The 13,372-nt window shown below is 42.7% G+C and overlaps 1 protein-coding gene across 5 annotated transcripts in view; it reads right to left on the reverse strand.

Annotated features, from left to right (window-relative positions):
• Positions 1-13,372, reverse strand: part of bcas3 (BCAS3 microtubule associated cell migration factor) — a 442,206-nt gene that overhangs the window by 242,077 nt on the left and 186,757 nt on the right. For all 5 annotated transcript variants that reach the window (XM_060944029.1, XM_060944028.1, XM_060944030.1 and 2 more), the window contains 3 exons: positions 6,672-6,796; positions 6,356-6,521; positions 5,798-5,898 (listed from right to left, as the gene is read on the reverse strand). In XM_060944029.1, coding sequence (XP_060800012.1) covers positions 5,798-5,898; positions 6,356-6,521; positions 6,672-6,796 — 392 coding nt within the window. The remainder of the gene's footprint in view (positions 1-5,797; positions 5,899-6,355; positions 6,522-6,671; positions 6,797-13,372) is intronic.

The raw sequence follows: 13,372 nt of genomic DNA on the forward strand, positions 1-13,372 counted from the left end.
GTTTGGGAATGTAAGGGACAGTAGGACAGCGGTGTGGGAATGTCAGGGACAGGAGGACAGCCGTGTGGGAATGTCAGAGACAGTAGGACAGCGGCTTGGGAATGTAAGGGACAGTAGGACAGCGGTGTGGGAATGTCAGAGACAGTAGGACAGCCATGTGGGAATGTCAGAGACAGTAGAACAGCTTTAGAAGGACACCAAAGAATAGTGGCACAGCCACAGAAATACACCAGAGATAAACGGTGAGGTAAATAAAGGGTAAACGGTGGCTACTTTGAAGAATCTAAAATATGAAACATTTTTTTTCTCACCCTTTTTTGTTGACCACATAATTCCATATATATGTCACGCCACGGGATTTTTGTACCAGATGTGCTGTTTACAGAATGCGTAGAAACTGTGTTGAAAAAGTGCACGATATTTTGCAGCGTTTTAGCTAGCTGATCCAGTAACTATCAACGAATAATCACCTCAATAGCGCCCCTATGGGATACATTCACCACTTTTAACATCATCCGTGACTCAGACAAGTATAGATCTTCCTTCTGCCATAAAAATCGGGGAATGACATTTTGATTTGTAGTGAAAATGCGTCGATAATGCGAGTGCAGTTTTCACGCAACATTCACTTGGTGCCACCACGTGTTTGTTTGTTTTTTTAAAGATTTTTTTTTTGTTTTTTTTTCACCTTTATTTGGATAGGACAGTGTAGAGACAGGAAATGAGCAAGAGAGAGACACGGGGAGGGATCGGGAAACGACCTCGGGTCGGAATCGAACCCGGGTCCCCGGATTTATGGTATGGCGCCTGAGCCACGACGCCCCCACCACGTGTTTTTTTGACCTTCTGAGCAGCATTCTGTGGTCTGTCGCTCAACAAATCTGGGAAATTCGCCAATAATCTATAGTCGAGATCGTCTCCTGATGGATTCACAAGGTTCTGTGTCATCTGTAGTCAGTGCCTGGAAAATGGACCATTTTGGGTTGCGTGCACATGATTTCATGTCAGATTTACAGTAACTTCCCTCGGTCCAATTTCACTTTGGTTTGTATTTCCTGCATACGGAGTCTTGGCAGTTTAATGCAGCAGGTATAACTCAGCATCCATAATCTGAGCATCTGCTATGAAAATCTGTTGGACTGACACACGTTCCATATGTTATCCCATAGTTTTGATGTCTTCAGCATTGTTCTACAATGCAGAAAATAGTCAAAATACAAAAACACTACGAACGAGTATGTGTGTCCAAACTTCCCATGCACAATACCAATCAAAAATCAGTGGTGATAAATTAGTTGCGGTTTAAGGTGGCAAATTCCAAGAAGACTGATGAGTCACGTGAAACACAATTCCTCGGAAATTACAGTATGGGGTCGTTCCTGGGTACGAAAATTAGGTATTTGTTCTACTATGACACTTTTTGAACCCGTTTAAATTGAAGCATCGGCGCAAAGGAAAAGCCCAAAGTCAATAACAGTAAAAATGGAGGATGGATAGATTATTTGTGATAAGGATGACGTTCCTTGTCAGATGGTAGAATGGCACAATAAAGGATGTATTGATTTACCTAAGTGCAATTCAACAGAAGATTCCAAGAACACATGGTAAAGACACAGAAAACAGGTGATGAGGTCAACGGCGCAATGCATAAATTACACCAAACCCATTGTTGTGCTTGAGTAGTTATACCGTACATCACATCCTGTTTAATGGGAACTTCAAGGGAAACATGACACGTTTTCTGGTAAAACTGCTTTAAGTTTGAATGATACAAACATTGCTGGTAAAGGCATGACACACGTCCTGGGTTTTGAGTACGATAGCATTATTTCTGCATGATTGCAAGGCTGAGCCACGCCGCCGAGTGTCTTCTCAGCCACTTCAGTGGAGTATGGCCTTGAAGTGTTTGACAGTAATGCCTATGTGCTGACCCAGCAATGGCGCCAAGGTTGCCCTTTTTACACTGCGGTCAGTATAAGCGCTTCCTGCCCCATGGAGGCAATTAAGGATATTGACCAGGTCGCTGCATGCGCAAGCAGGCCGAGGGCCTCGTAGGCTCTTCGGCCACAATTACGGTACAGCACTGCTTAACTGGTGCCAGTCCCAGTACTGGGGGGTAAATTATTCAAATCTTATTTTCTTCTACCCGACTCCGTGGCCAATCAGAAGTGTCCGAGCACACACTGCAGACAGCTACACAAATATCACCCTGACAAAGAGCGAAGGAAAAGTTAAACGTTCATGAAATACGATGTAGTATGGTACGGCCTTGTCTGAAAGCCCTCACACCTTTCCTGAAGGTTCAGCCTCATTCATTAGGGAGTTCTCAGACACACAGATGCCTGCATCTGATAATAAAGACGGCTAATGTCGCTAGCTGAGGATTCCCTGAGCTCTGTCAGTACGTCCAGAGGAGCCTCTGCAGGCCAGCTCGCCCTCATTATCTCCCCATCAGCTGGGTATAATCGGTGGAGGCTGGGTAATGCTCCTCCTCCGAGTGCAGCCGAAGCCTGGGCAGATGGACAGGTGGAGATAGTGACCATGAAGTGGCGCCACAGCTGCTTTTATCACCAGCCCAGCAGGCTCCAGCTCCTCTGACCCCACCATCCACATGCTGCATTTTTAATCAGCTGGGTCATCCAATATACAGGCAACAGCGGGCCTGTCAATCACGTGGCGCTGCTACAGATCCGCGTGGGCTGAGGACACGCAGGAAACCCTGTCCTTTCTCAACCCACACAGCTTGGGAACTGCCCACTGCTGGTGTCCTTGTGCTGTCTCTTCCTCTTTTCTGTCGTCTTTCTCTCTCTCTCTCTCTCTCTCCGCTCCATAGTGGGCTTCATCTGATATTACAGGGAAAACGAGAGCCTGATAACATTTATATTCATAGCAAAGGCAAGCGATTCTCGAGGCTTGTTCTCTGTGCTTAACTGAAGGTGGCAGCCGGGCTCGGTTTCTCCCTGCATCACTGAGCGCTCTCACCACCCACCATAAGAAAGGATGCTTTGTTAATTCAATAGTCACTTTTCATTGCAGCAGGTGGCTTGACAGGAAAGATGAACTTCATAAATTACTGAGTACTCAGACGTACTGCACTTGATATAGCGAGGTGACGCTAAATCGAGCTACAATTATGCACCGTCCTGAGATGAGCCCACTCTATGTTGCTCATTTGTTATGAAAAAGACGTCAGTGGAAATATTCCGCTCATTATAACTAGGCAGAAATGTTAACACGGTATTCACGAAGACACTTGCTCCTAGTAAAGCACAGTGACGTAGAACCACTGCCATGTCCACTCGCACTCAAGCTACTTTATCACCGTGACGCATCTCGGGCTATTTGGAGGGAATATTCCAGCCGAGAGGCAGCGGAGATTTAGCAGGACAGAACAATCGTGAAGCTCTGACTGGAGGACTCGGAGGGCTAATTGCTGATTTATGTTTACAATTCACCCGCTAATGTTAAGATGCTCATTTATTCAAGATGTATTAGATTCATGGTCATCAGATAGCGTTCCTGCCCTGCAGTTGCCTCCACTTGCCTTTTAGATGTGCTCCCGCTCTCTTTGTACTTGTTATTGAATTACATGAGTTTAAAAGCCACATAAATTGCCTTCATTTGAATGCTGAGTTTAATTCAGTGGCATGATGAGTCTAGGAGAGAAACGTTACGGCTGAGTGACAAAGGCCTGATTCAACATGCTCGCGCGCAAACACACACAGGTGCATACAAATCTTTTCCTGACCTCTGATACACAGACAGACAGACAGACAAGCCCTTTTTACACAAATATTCCATAATATTGATCTAAAGAAGGTCCCTTGATATTCCGACTTTCGCGATTTACACTGAACCAAAGAAAGTCGTGCCAGTGTGTGTTTACACAGCACACCAGCATTCACACAACAGAGCTTTGCTGTCTAGGGAGATGTAGAACACTCTATGTGACAGAAATACGAATACGCCGAGCATACCAGCGTTGCGTTCAAAACAATAACAGCGGGTGAAATGAGTGTTGAGGTGCTTTTGTTAGCCGTCCATGTTTATACCAGTCTTCAAACACGAGCAAAGTTGCTGTGCAATCAGAAATATGTTGGAGGAGAAAGTGAAGAGAAGTAGGAAGAGATTTGAGGCAGAAAGGTACAGGGACCTCAGATGGAAAAGTTTGAATTTGCGCTGGTCTTGGAAAGAAAAATGTCAAAAATGATGGTCAGTATCAAAAACGCCACACCCCGGTTCCGCAATGCTGGCTGTCCCTTTTATACAGACGTCGATTCTGGCTCTGTTACTACCGATCGTTCTGGCTCAGAGGCAGAACAACACAGACCTCGTGTTCCGCATTCGGACGTTTTATACAGAATGTGAGGCGGAATAAAGGCATAAGAATTACATCTTGAACAAGCTGTGTAAAGCCTAGGTCACAGCCGGACGTACGATTTTTTGGCCATGCGATTTTTGGCGTTTCCCAAATCGCTGCGTTTTTTTTGTTCGTGGAGAAAGACGCACGTTGGCCATAAGTTTGTCTTGCAACCTGAAAAAAAACGAAAGCGCCCGTAGAGTTTGTTTGACATGACAAAGAACCTCTGAAGCCGGTCTGCGGCTCGAAAATCAGCACGTCACACGCACGCCTTCCGTGCGTTTCTTGCGTTTTTTGCACGGAGACCGGCCATAGGAGCACGTACGGCCAGTTGTGACCGAGGCTTAAAAGGATAGATAGATAGATAGATAGATAGATAGATAGATAGATAGATAGATAGATAGATAGATAGATAGATAGATAGATAGATAGATAGATAGATAGATAGATAGAGTGCTCTCAGTATTCTGCATTCTACATTCATGGGGGTTCTACAGGCAGGAGGTTCTACCCTCAGGAGATTCTACCTTCAGAGGGTTCTACCCTTGAGGGTTCACAGCAATCATGTTAATTGCAGATGCTTTGCGGGGAATATCTAGCATTATTCTATCCACATTCACTGGATATGAGCAATCGCACGCTCTGATTGGCTACTCTACTACTAGGCTATCAGCTCATATACCGTGAGTAGAGAAAAACAAAATGGCGGAGCATGTTGCTGAACCAACTGAGGATAAAATAAAAACTCTACTTGAAAACAAACCCCCCCCCCCCCCCCCCCAAAAAAAGCAACAAAATACAGAATGAAAGTATTTGATGGTAAGAACGTATCTTTATTTTTCAAGAATTATTATTATCGCATTTTTCCCAAATTGCTCCTGTCATTTCACCAGTTTGTTTACATTCTTCATCTTTAAGCATTAAAATTTGTTGATTTTTTTTTTTTAGACTGGTTACCAAAAGCTCAAAAAAGTTTGAAAATGACATCAATGAAATGTCCAGGGAAGAATTAAATAAATGTCTAAAATCTGTTCTATACCTTGGCACGACAGCAAGGCGGCACATCTTCCAAATAAACAACGCTGAAGTTAATTTGTGCAGCCGTCGATAGGTTTTTAAGAAGTCTGCCTAAGCGGAAATGATTTTGTCGGACATTTTGCATGAAGTTTTTATTTATCGAATTTGCAAAAAATAAAAATGCTCCGTTTTTCAAAATCCTGTGAATGCGGATAGAATAAAACAGTTATTCCCTTCAATCTCGTCGCACATGGCTTATAGCCGATTCGGCACTACACGCCTCGTCGGCTATCAGCTCATGTACGACTCGATTTTGTGGAATAACTGTTAATTATTCAGTCAGACATTCTTTGTTGCATTAACCTTTTTATGAGTTTCATAGTCCCTGTCGCTCTCTCTCTCACACACACTAGTACTTACAGCCAGCCAGGAGGTACTGATAGTACTGCACCAAGTCTGAGGCCTGCACCAAGGGGTGGCTGCTGCTGAAAGGAGGTTGCAGCTCATTCCACTGCGGCGTTCTACTCAAAACAAACACAGAAATCAATTTAGGAAGCACATATCAAAGAACCAGATGTACAGAGCTGTCTCCTGCTGAGCAGTAATGGACTCAATTCCCACACGTCTGGCAGCCTTTCCATTTCTTTTGCCTCATGTGGACTGACCCAAACATACATGGCTATAGATGCTATCAGTTTACACTCACAAGCTGATCAAAGCCCAAAGTTATCAAAGCAACTCTAAGTCCTTCTGTCTACTTTCATTTAACAGAGTTAGCCATGGGATAATGCTCTGCGTTCAAATGTAGCGTGTGGCCTGCAGAAACTAATTATATCGGATGCTTTTAAATAAATACTGATTTCTGTTCACGAAACAACGCTGGACGTGTCATATGAGGGTCTTGTAGCTGCCATAAACAGTCTAAGAGCGTGATAAGTTTCGAAAAGTACAGATAATGCCTAGGAATGATGGCTGTACCTGGCCAGAGTCCAGCATGCCCTGGGGCAGGTGTTTAACTCCAGAGGCGTATCATCGCCTATCTTCTGTGCTGTGCTGATAGGCCGAGGCTCCAGCACATGCTCGACCAGGTTACCGTAGCAGCTTGCGATGTACAGAGAGTCGACCACGGCCTGGCGAGACTGATCTACAGAGAGCAGAGGCGTCTTTATTTCATTTGGATATTAAAAACAAGACGAACAAAAGAATCTTTTAGTGCTGTTTAAATACAGTTTGAGAGGAGTATGAATTTTCAGGCGACATTCAGATCACTTAATATTGTGTATCGAGCTCTGACCTTTTTCTCGCTTCATGTTAGGGTTGGTGATGAACCAAGAGCGTGAAGATGCAAACACGGCAGCTACACAGAACTCCCCTCCAATAGACTTGCTCGGAGAGATCTGGGGTGGTGGCTTGGCTTTACTGTAGGAAACAAATAGCAGTGAGTGCACAAGACAGAGAGAAACGAAGGACAAGAGAAAGACAGAAAAAAGTAAAGAGAGAGTGAGTGAGAGAGTTCTTTGAAATGGATCGAGAGAATGGCTTCGGCAGTCTGCTGTAGGGAATCCAAGGCCCGGAGTCAAAGCAAAGTGGAAACTCAAAGCCACATGAGTGAAAAGAAAAGACATCAAGTTGGGATGCATAGATTAAAACAACATTTCCCACATGAATGATGCATTTCAAATGCTTCAAATGATCCAAGGACATCTCACACCAGAATGAGATGATGACAACAACAACACTGTTCAATTCATATCGGACTGTCCTCAAACCATACTTGGCTTTACAGACAGCTGGATACTACACACACACACAAAAAAAAAAAAGGAAGCAAAAAACATTTTCCAGTCTAGTATGATTCATAGTCCAAAGTATCCCAGTAACACCTAAACACTGATTTTTCTCAGAAACAGCCATAGAATAATGAAAAAAACAAGCTCAACTGTGAGCTACTGCTCCCTTACGTATCCCCCCCGCTCTCGCTTATATCAGAACGCAAGCCATCGAAGGAATAGGACGCTTATTATGAAGGTTGACTTCAACAAATAATTCACCCTGAAACAAGTAAGTAAAGAGCCGTGTCTCTCCGCAGGGATTTCAAATAGCATCCTGGTACAGTAAACTGTCATTTTGAAATAGCATTTTGCTTCTTGAAACAGTGTTAAAATCCACCCTGTGTGTTTCGTAAATACATTCAGTCGGTAAACAGGAAGTCGATGGGCGACAGACTTGAAAACGGTACACACGGTATAGAACCTCAAGCTGAAGCTCGGTACCAAATACCAAGCAGGTGTGATTTGTAGCTGCTGAGAAAAATGTTACGAAAATGCTGTAAATCCACACTATATATGTTTCGTAAATACATTCAGTCGGTAAACAGGAAGTCGATGTGTGACAGACTTGAAAACGGTATACACGGTATAGAACCTCAAGCTGAAGCTCGGTACCAAATACCAAGCAGGTGTGATTTGTAGCTGCTGAGAAAAATGTTACGAAAATGTTGTAAATCCACACTATATATGTTTCGTAAATAAATTCAGTCGATAAACAGGAAGTCGATGTGTGACAGACCTGAAAACGGTATGCACGGTATAGAACCCCAAGCTGAAGCTCAGTACCAAATACCAAGCAGGTGTGATTTGTAGTTGCTGAGAAAAGTGTTACGAAAAAGTTGTAAATCCACGCTATATGTTTCGTAAATACATTCAGTCAGTAAACAGGAAGTCGATGTGCGACAGACTTGAAAACGGTATACACGGTATAGAACCCCAAGCTGAAGCTCAGTACCAAATACCAAGCAGGTGTGATTTGTAGTTGCTGAGAAAAGTGTTACGAAAATGTTGTAAATCCATGCTATATGTTTCGTTCAGTCGGTAAACAGGAAGTCGATGTGCGACAGACTTGAAAACGGTACACACGGTATAGAACCCCAAGCTGAAGCTCGGTACCAAGTGGCTATGATTTGTAGCTGGTTAGAAAAAGGGTGTTTCGGACAGACGGAGATACAGACGGACAGACAAAGGTAAACCAGTATACCCCCTCCTTCATGTTTTTGTGACAATGTGCACGGGCGCATTTACGATTTTACGATGGAGCTCAAACTTGATGGATGGAGCAAACATCAAATAGTGTGTCCAACTCAGGAAACTGGCAACGGAGATCCTCGAAATGCTTTACGACCATAATCTTTGAAAATATCCAAGAAATCAAGTGAATTGTGCGTCAGGATCATCGGATCGTCCTGACTTCTACCCCTTTTGAAGCATTAATGCTGAAATATTTCAAGGGTCTCCGTTGTCAATTTCCTGAGTTTGACGCAGAAGCTGATGTTTGCTCTCGGCGTAAAATGACAAATGTGCATTATGTCAAAAAACAGGTATAACACATGGCCCAATGTTGGTTCCTTGCTGCACGCACATGTCTATGGAATCAATTTTGTGCCAAAATGTTCATACAATACTTTTGAAATATCAAACAACAACGATAAATGAAAATAAAAAAAATAATCAATAATTTAAAAAAAGTAAATTTTTTTTAGACTGGCAAACAAATTATTCGTGTAATCGTGCAAAATATCAGTCTGTTACTCTTCAGAAACCTTTTATTTTTGTTCCGCGTCTTTCTCAGTTTTGTTTGGCGTAATTTATTTTGGTTGCGATTCCAGCTTTCTCGTTTGCGCTCCCTGACTTTTTGCTTGCAGTTTTGGCACAAACTTCACGTGTGGGTGGGCTGTCCAGGAATGCATTCCCATTGGCTAACTTGTGTTTGACTGACAGCTACGCTCAGCCATTCCCTACTCGGATTCTGGCGGACTGTTTGACGAGTGACCGATCCATTGACGGTAAACAAGGATCGAGTGGACTTCAGTGGCGACTATGATATTGAATTAATTCAACAAAGTGTAAGTGCGGGACAAATGTGTTGTGTGTGTTGCAGTAGTGCACATTACGCAGGCGTGTTTAATGTTAGCAAGACAGCTATTATATTGGGTAGTGGAGCTAAGGCTAACATTTGACTTGCCACGAAACACCTGCATAATGTGCACTACTGCAACACATACAACACATTTGTCCCGCACTTACACTTTGTTGAATTAATTCAATATCATGGTCGCCACTGAAGTCCACTCGATCCTTGTTTACCGTCAATGGATCGGTCACTCGTCAAACAGTCCGCCAGAATCCGAGTAGGGAATGGCTGAGCGTAGCTGTCAGTCAAACACAAGTTAGCCAATGGGAATGCATTCCTGGACAGCCCACCCACACGTGAAGTTTGTGCCAAAACTGCAAGCAAAAAGTCAGGGAGCGCAAACGAGAAAGCTGGAATCGCAACCAAAATAAATTACGCCAAACAAAACTGAGAAAGACGCGGAACAAAAATAAAAGGTTTCTGAAGAGTAATAGACTGATATTTTGCACAATTAAGGCCTCTGCATGCTCTTGTGACAAGGCTTTCGCAGATAGCTTTTCGCAGACAGTTGTAATTTATCGTTGAGCGGGGAGTAATAGGCGTGTGCGATGTTATTCACCGCCACAACGTAAGGGGGCGCGAAGTCGCGAAATCGCTAGGAGTAGTTGGTGGGTGTGGTTCGTGGAGTGTTTATCCTCCGGTTACTTATAATGACTAGAACTGGAGTCGTATAGATGTACGTACTTCCTCACTTCCTCGATCAACCGCTCTTCGTGCTGCTCCATCTTCGCTCGTGTTTTTAAAAATGCCGGTCGTGAAAACAAACCAAACCGGGAAAGTAGGGAAGCGGAAGTGCGTGTACAGCGGATGTAGAGTGGACCAATCAGAGCCCTCTTGTCTGCGACGCTGTCTGCGGTGGTCACAATTTTTGGGAGGTGTGCGCAGAGCGTCTGCGAAGGGGGGGGGGCTTCGCAGACGCCATCTGCGATGCCCTCTGCGAGGACTGGGTTGTCAGCATAAATTGGCCTTTACACGAATAATTTGTTTGCCAGTCTAAAAAAATTGACTTTTTTTTTGTATTTTGATTTATCGTTTTTGTTTGATATTTCAAAAGTATTGTATGAACATTTTGGCACAAAATTGATTCCATACATGTCCACGGTGCACTCCGTTCATTTAACGGGAACTTTTTTATTACATCTCAAATATTAGCATACGCAGGAACGTTGGAAGTCATTTTGAACTTTTGCAAAGTTTACCTTGTTTGTTGCATGAAAAGCATTTAACTCTAAATCGTTGAATTTTATAAAGTGTAATCTATATAAATGAACATTCTCAATATATACTGCATTATTATAACTGCAATAAAACATTTTCAAATAATGAGGACATCACAAACATAAAAAAAAAAGTTTTACGAAATCCAACTACTTGTCCTCTTTAGCCGTAAAAGCTTCTCACACACATTGGCAAAATGTAGCCAGTCACATAATTGCTGTCATTTACTTATAAATCTGCTTGAAATGGAGGCTGAGCAGCTGTCTGTGCACGTCTCATTCGAGATTAGGCCTTTAAAAGAATTTATTCCAGGCTGTTGAATTATTCTGCATGCCAAAACGGGTTTGATGAAACCTAACACAGAAAAGGGCGGAGCAGTGTAATGGGGTGGCCATATGGAAGCTGAACTGGAACTATAGTGTGGCATTAAGTGGCTCATTCCTAACTTCTACTGTAAAATCCAGCCATGTCAGACACTCAGCACTAAGATAAGACACTGGAGACAACTACACACAGTACATATATATATATATATATATATATATATATATATATGGATGGCACATTACACGGCTGGATGAAGATATGCAGTTTATCTTTGAGTGGTGAATGTATTCACGAGTAAGCGAACAAGTGAAAATATTTTCAACATGAGAAGATAAACTTCAGATCTTCACGCCACCCTGTGATGTTCTTTATAGCCTATGGATACAGCCACAAAAAAAAAAAAAAAGACACAAGTTAATCAAAAGAATTTTAATTTTGAACCGGCTCGCCATTTTGACAACGTGTGTCCAGTCAGTAGGAAAACACTGCGAGTGACGTCATCGGCGTGAAATATCAGGAATTATTATACATACAGGACACATTTTCAATGGAATAAAAACATGTATTCTATTCCCTTCTTGAGGGTTTCACTCATTTGGTTTGATAGCATGTAATATTGTTAGCGTATCGCTTATCCTATGTGTATTACGTCACTCTACCCGATGGAGAATGAGTGTTGAATATGGTTCACGATGGCATCGTTAAATATGGTTTACGTCACATGTTGGAGATGTAAAACTTCTGTGCTAGCGGGAGACTGTGACAATTTGTAAACAAACATGGCTGCCGGGTCTGCGTCGTTAAATACGGAAGATTTTGAGGGAATTTTGAAAGACGAGTTGAACACCCAAAAGGAATGTGTATGTATAATAATAATAATAATAATAATAATATTGGCTGGCTTTTTTCCCTGGTATATCAGATATATTCCATTCTTCGACAGCCATCCATCCATCCATCATCTCTAGCCGCTTTATCCTGTTCTACAGGGTCGCAGGCAAGCTGGAGTCTATCCCAGCTGACTACGGGCGAAAGGCGGGGTACACCCTGGACAAGTCGCCAGGTCATCACAGGGCTGACACATAGACACAGACAACCATTCACACTCACATTCACACCTACAGTCAATTTAGTCACCAGTTAACCTAACCTGCATGTCTTTGGACTGTGGGGGAAACCGGAGCACCCGGAGGAAACCCACGCGGACACGGGGAGAACATGCAAACTCCGCACAGAAAGGCCCTTGCCGGCTGCTGGGCTCGAACCCAGAACCTTCTTGCTGTGAGGCGACAGCGCTAACCACTACACCACTGTGCCACCCTCAATGCCAGCGAATATTATTTAAATATATGTCACTCATATCTATGATGTATTTCATATGAAAAACATGAGTTGCTCAACACGAGAAGATAAACTTCATATCTTCAAGCCAATGTGTGATTTTCTTTTTAGTATACAGACACATTTACAAACAAAAAGTATGCAAATTTATCAAAACAATTCATCGATTACCTCACAAGTGGCATGTAGAGAATTATTATACATGAAGGACACTTTTTCCATGGAATAAAAACGTATTCTATTCCCTTCTAGTGGGTTTATTGATGGCATTGTTATCATATTGCTTATCCTCCGTGTATTACGCCACTCTCCCCAATGGATAATGATCGTGCAATAGTGTTATAATATTGCATGTTGTCAAGACGACATCACACACGAAGATCCAATGACAAAACTTTTCTGTTGCACATGCGTACAATCATTTCTTTGTCGGCCGGGAGAGAGAGAAGACGGGGTTAATTTAGTGCTCGGTTTAAGCACTAAATAAATAAACTGAAACTAAAGACGCGCTGAACACCCGAAAGGCTACCAAAACTTCATTATATATTCTTCATGCATATTCACAAGGGAAAAACATACCAACAGACAACGAAAAACTGTAAAATGGACATGTCAGCGATCTAAAACTTCCGCGCTAGCGAGTGACTGACAGTTTGTTCACAAAAATGGCCGCAAGGTTTGCTTCATCAAAAGCTGAAGATTTAAAGAGGAAGACGCACTGAACACCCGAAAGGCTCCCAAAACAGACATCGAAAAACTGGAAAAGAGACACGTCGGAGATGTAAAACTTCCACGCTAGTGAGAGACTGTGACAGTTTATTCACAAAAATGGCCAGGTTTGCTTCATTAAAAGCCGAAGATTTAAAGAGAAAGATGCGTTGAACACTTGAAAGGCTACCAAAACTTCCCTGGATATTCTTCATGTATTTAATCTTCCGCATTAAATATATGGAAAAACTGGAAAAGGACACACGTTGGAGATGTAAAACTTCCGCACGCACGAGTGACTGGAACAGTTTGCAAACAAACATGGCCGCAAGGTTTGCTTCATTAACAGCAGATGATTTAAAGAGACAGATGCACCAAACACCTGACAGGCTACAAAACTTCATTGGATATTCTTCATGCGTATTTACAAGAGAA

The sequence above is a fragment of the Neoarius graeffei genome, chromosome 17 (assembly GCF_027579695.1).
Source record: "Neoarius graeffei isolate fNeoGra1 chromosome 17, fNeoGra1.pri, whole genome shotgun sequence".
In the NCBI taxonomy this organism is placed as follows: domain Eukaryota; kingdom Metazoa; phylum Chordata; class Actinopteri; order Siluriformes; family Ariidae; genus Neoarius; species Neoarius graeffei.